The sequence below is a fragment of the Taudactylus pleione genome, unplaced genomic scaffold (genome assembly GCF_031769625.1).
Source record: "Taudactylus pleione unplaced genomic scaffold, aTauple2 ptg000617l, whole genome shotgun sequence".
Lineage (NCBI taxonomy): Eukaryota > Metazoa > Chordata > Amphibia > Anura > Myobatrachidae > Taudactylus > Taudactylus pleione.
The window spans coordinates 1,180,790-1,186,789 of NW_028285019.1; the positions used below are offsets into that span (position 1 = coordinate 1,180,790).

The following is a 6,000-nucleotide window of genomic DNA, read 5'->3' on the forward strand; positions in this document are numbered from 1 at the left end:
ACAGTGTAATCACAGCCCAGCATAGGGAAGCCCATTGCTGCCTCCTCATATCCGTACAGTGTAATCACAGCCCAGCATAGGGACACCCCACTGCTGCCTCCTCATATCTGTACAGTGTAATCACAGCCCAGCATAGGGACGCCCACTACTGCCTTCTCATATCCGTACAGTGTAAGCACAGCCCAGCATAGGGACGCCCACTGCTGCCTCCTCATATCCGTACAGTGTAAGCACAGCCCAGCATAGGGACCCCCACTGCTGCCTCCTCATATCCGTACAGTGTAAGCACAGCCCAGCATAGGGACGCCCACTACTGCCTTCTCATATCTGTACAGTGTAAGCACAGCCCAGCATAGGGACCCCCACTGCTGCCTTCTCATATCCATACAGTGTAAGCACAGCCCAGCATAGGGACGCCCACTGCTGCCTCCTCATATCCGTACAGTGTAAGCACAGCCCAGCATAGGGACACCCACTGCTGCCTTCTCATATCCGTACAGTGTAAGCACAGCCCAGCATAGGGACACCCACTGCTGCCTTCTCATATCCGTACAGTGTAATCACAGCCCAGCATAGGGAAGCCCATTGCTGCCTCCTCATATCCGTACAGTGTAATCACAGCCCAGCATAGGGACACCCCACTGCTGCCTCCTCATATCTGTACAGTGTAATCACAGCCCAGCATAGGGACGCCCACTACTGCCTTCTCATATCTGTACAGTGTAAGCACAGCCCAGCATAGGGACGCCCACTGCTGCCTCCTCATATCCGTACAGTGTAAGCACAGCCCAGCATAGGGACCCCCACTGCTGCCTCCTCATATCCGTACAGTGTAAGCACAGCCCAGCATAGGGACGCCCACTACTGCCTTCTCATATCTGTACAGTGTAAGCACAGCCCAGCATAGGGACACCCACTGCTGCCTTCTCATATCCGTACAGTGTAAGCACAGCCCAGCATAGGGACACCCACTGCTGCTTCCTCATATCCGTACAGTGTAATCACAGCCCAGCATAGGGACGCCCATTGCTGCCTCCTCATATCCGTACAGTGTAAGCACAGCCCAGCATAGGGACACCCCCTGCTGCCTCCTCATATCCGTACAGTGTAAGCACAGCCCAGCATAGGGACACCCACTGCTGCCTTCTCATATCCGTACAGTGTAATCACAGCCCAGCATAGGGAAGCCCATTGCTGCCTCCTCATATCCGTACAGTGTAATTACAGCCCAGCATAGGGACACCCCACTGCTGCCTCCTCATATCTGTACAGTGTAATCACAGCCCAGCATAGGGACGCCCACTACTGCCTTCTCATATCCGTACAGTGTAAGCACAGCCCAGCATAGGGACGCCCACTGCTGCCTCCTCATATCCGTACAGTGTAAGCACAGCCCAGCATAGGGACCCCCACTGCTGCCTCCTCATATCCGTACAGTGTAAGCACAGCCCAGCATAGGGACGCCCACTACTGCCTTCTCATATCTGTACAGTGTAAGCACAGCCCAGCATAGGGACACCCACTGCTGCCTTCTCATATCCGTACAGTGTAAGCACAGCCCAGCATAGGGACACCCACTGCTGCTTCCTCATATCCGTACAGTGTAATCACAGCCCAGCATAGGGACCCCCACTGCTGCCTCCTCATATCCGTACAGTGTAAGCACAGCCCAGCATAGGGACCCCCACTGCTGCCTCCTCATATCCGTATAGTGTAAGCACAGCCCAGCATAGGGACGCCCACTGCTGCCTCCTCATATCTGTACAGTGTAAGCACAACCCAGCATTGGGACCCCCACTGCTGCCTCCTCATATCCGTACAGTGTAATTACAGCCCAGCATAGGGACGCTCACTGCTGCCTTCTGATATCCGTGCAGCGTAAGCACAGCTCAGCATAACTGCTGCCCTTGAGCAATGCCCCTGTAGCTGTGCCCATTATGCAATGCCCCCATTAGTTGTGGCCCTTATGTAATGTCCACTGTAGCTGTGCCCATTATGCAATGCCCCCAGTAGTTATGGCCCTTAAGCAATGCCCCCTGTAGCTGTGCCCATGATGCAATGCCCTCTGTAGTTGTGCCCCTTCTGCAATGCCCCCTGTAGCTGTGCCCATGATGCAATGCCCTCTGTAGTTGTGCCCCTTCTGCAATGCCCCCTGTAGCTGTGCCCATTATGCAATGCCCCCATTAGTTGTGGCCCTTATGCAATGCCCCCTTGGAGCTGTGCCCATTATGTAATGCCCCCCCAGTAGTTGTGCCCCTTCTGCATTGTCCCTTGTAGCTGTGCCTATTAAGCAATGCCCCCTCTAAATGTGCCCCTCCTGCAATATCCCTGCAGTCGTGCCCCCTAAGCGACGTCGGGACACGTGAGCCCTGACGGCGTGGAGCGGTACCAGCATGAAGGTAAGTTTCTTCATAGGGGAGGGGGAGATAGTCCCCAGCACTGGCTCCCCCTCCCCCATGAAGAAACTTACCTTCATGCCGGTACCGCTCCACGCCGTCAGGGCTCCCGAGTCCCGCCGTTGCTGCTGCTGCTTCCACCGCCTGCTAAATCTAGCTGGATCCAGCAGACGCGCGGACTACTCACATCGCGGGTGACGTCATGACGTTACCCGTGCACTGCATTACTGGGAACGCTGGCCTGCAGCAATCAGAGGCAGCTTTATTCTCTAATGACTTCAGAGACCAGTATTCTCAGTAATAATGGGGGTCTACCGAGCCAGGAGCCGCATTAGAAGCTCAAAAGAGCCTCATGCGGCTCGAGAGCCGCGGGTTGGCCAACCCTGTTCTAGGGCATCCATGCTTAAGCACAGGTGACTTAATTAGTACCTCAAGGAGTTTGATTATAGCATCTGTGCACAAGCATGGTGGATAACCTTCACATCTGGACTGTTAGGGTGCTTTGAGGACAGAGTTTGGGAAACCAGCTTTATCCCAAACATGAGTTGTTGTTTTTATATGGGTGAGTTTATCTGAGAAGCGTTATCATTAAATAGAGCATTTATAAGGGATATTATCTGGGACACACTACCCTGCAGCTCCGTTTTATTGGGCGGGATATATGATGTACCTCTCCGCTCATCACATGCATGCTGGTGTCACTTACGCCATTATGCATGAAGATAAATGCAGAGGACGCTCTCGCGGTAAGATCTGTCCTTTGCGAGTGATGGACATCCGGGTCATTCTGCGCATGCCACGGGGGATGCCGACAGGGATCAGATTGGATCCCTCAAGGGGAGAGCCGCAAATAGATGCCCATAGGCTACTATTGGGCAATGCCATCTCAGTGTGGCATGGCCAACCGCATCCAACCCCAATATGTATCGCGTTCCAGGGCTTGGTGCATTTGAGAAATGCGGTCAAACCCCAGAAAATAGCATTTTCGGAGGCTTGAACGCATCTCTGGCATTGGTGTATCCCACCCATTGTATAATATCAGTCTGCTCTCTCCATGGACTGTGGGATACTACGGGTGGGATATCAGTCTGCTCTCTCCATGGACTGTGGGATATTACGGGTGGGATGTCAGTCTGCTCTCTCCATGGACTACGTGTGGGAGTAGACCCGAGATATAATGGGATAGATGGCTGGGACCCTCTTTTATAGGTTATAATAATATTTGTATTGATTCTCCTTACAGAAGCTTTAAACCAAGGGGAGACAGTGGATTTAGACGCCCTCATGGCCGATCTGTGCTCCATAGAGCAGGAACTGAGCAGCTTTGGGATGCAGTCCTCCAAGAACACCCTAAAGTCTCACGACCGCAGAGCCTCCCAGAAGCCGCCCGCTAGCCGGACAAGCGCCAAGCAGAGCAGCCTCAGAGGTTTGCCATCGTCATCCGTGAGGATAACCAAACCTACTCACGCCAACTTCTCCCTGGATGACATCACTGCGCAGCTAGAACAGGCCTCTCTCAGTATGGATGAGGCCGCAAGGCAGACGATTGTAGAAGATGCTAAGCCCGTTGTCACCATCCATCACAGGAGAACGGCGTCAGCGGGCACGGTCAGCGACAGCGACATCCGCTCCGTCAGCAACTCCTCGCGTTCCAGCATCACCTCAGCAGCTTCCAGCATGGACTCCCTGGATATTGACAAAATGACGAGGCCTCAGGAGCTAGACCTGGTGCAGCAAGGCCAGCCCATATCCGAGGTGAGGCACCTACACCATGGTATAGAGTAACAGTGCACTACAAGTAACAGGTTACTGAGAATATTAGTTACAGTTCTATATTGTGGGGTTTTTTTTCTTTAAAAAAAGAAGCAAACAGTTTTCTTGGACTTGTGCAGGAAATATACAATAATTGGCAAACACTGCGCAATAATAACAGCCCGTGCACACGTAAGGCTGCCGCTTCCGCGTCATGGGGTGTGCAGCTCGCCGTGTCTGATTACTAGACGTTATTGCTGTCCCAAAAGTTGTCTTTAAATGAGTCGTAGACTTCAACAAAGGGATCAATGTAACTATACGCTGCATCAGCCGCCGCTGAACGCTTACATATAGACCATCGCCGAGCAAAGGGATCAATGTAACTATACGCTGCATCAGACGCTGAACGCTTACATATAGACCATCGCCGAGCAAAGGGATCAATGTAACTATACGCTGCATCAGCCGCCTAACGCTTACATATAGACCATCGCCGAGCAAAGGGATCAATGTAACTATATGCTGCATCAGCCGCCTAACGCTTACATATAGACCATCGCCGAGCAAAGGGATCAATGTAACTATATGCTGCATCAGCCGCCGAACGCTTACATATAGACCATCGCCGAGCAGCGCGAGCAAAGGGATCAATGTAACTATATGCTGCATCAGCCGCCTAACGCTTACATATAGACCATCGCCGAGCAAAGGGATCAATGTAACTATATGCTGCATCAGCCGCCGAACGCTTACATATAGACCATCGCCGAGCACCGCGAGCAAAGGGATCAATGTAACTATATGCTGCATCAGCCGCCGAACGCTTACATATAGACCATCGCCGAGCAGCGCGAGCAAAGGGATCAATGTAACTATATGCTGCATCAGCCGCCGAACGCTTACATATAGACCATCGCCGAGCAGCGCGAGCAAAGGGATCAATGTAACTATACGCTGCATCAGACGCTGAACGCTTACATATAGACCATCGCCGAGCAGAGCGAGCAAAGGGATCAATGTAACTATACGCTGCATCAGCCGCCGAACGCTTACATATAGACCATCGCCGAGCAAAGGGATCAATGTAACTATACGCTACATCAGCCGCCCAACGCTTACATATAGACCATCGCCGAGCAGCGCGAGCAAAGGGATCAATGTAACTATACGCTGCATCAGCCGCCCAACGCTTACATATAGACCATCGCCGAGCAAAGGGATCAATGTAACTATACGCTGCATCAGCCGCCCAACGCTTACATATAGACCATCGCCGAGCAGCGCGAGCAAAGGGATCAATGTAACTATACGCTGCATCAGCCGCTGAACGCTTACATATAGACCATCGCCGAGCAGCGCGAGCAAAGGGATCAATGTAACTATACGCTGCATCAGCCGTCGAACGCTTACATATAGACCATCGCCGAGCAGAGCGAGCAAAGGGATCAATGTAACTATACGCTACATCAGCAGCCCAACGCTTACATATAGACCATCGCCGAGCAGAGCGAGCAAAGGGATCAATGTAACTATACGCTGCATCAGCCGTCGAACGCTTACATATAGACCATCGCCGAGCAGAGCGAGCAAAGGGATCAATGTAACTATACGCTGCATCAGCCGCCCAACGCTTACATATAGACCATCGCCGAGCAAAGGGATCAATGTAACTATACGCTGCATCAGCCGTCGAACGCTTACATATAGACCATCGCCGAGCAGAGCGAGCAAAGGGATCAATGTAACTATACGCTGCATCAGCCGCCGAACGCTTACATATAGACCATCGCCGAGCAGAGTGAGCAAAGGGATCAATGTAACTATACGCTGCATCAGCCGCCCAACGCTTACA

The 6,000-nt window shown here is 52.3% G+C and overlaps 1 protein-coding gene across 1 annotated transcript in view; it reads left to right on the forward strand.

The window, feature by feature from the left end:
* The window catches only part of RAPH1 (Ras association (RalGDS/AF-6) and pleckstrin homology domains 1), a 112,720-nt gene extending 108,539 nt beyond the window's left edge, over positions 1–4,181 (forward strand). Inside the window, exon 4 of the mRNA XM_088454454.1 lies at positions 3,640–4,181. Within this exon, the coding sequence (XP_088310580.1) occupies positions 3,640–4,181 (542 nt within the window). The remainder of the gene's footprint in view (positions 1–3,639) is intronic.
* Positions 4,182–6,000: the final 1,819 nt, after the last annotated feature.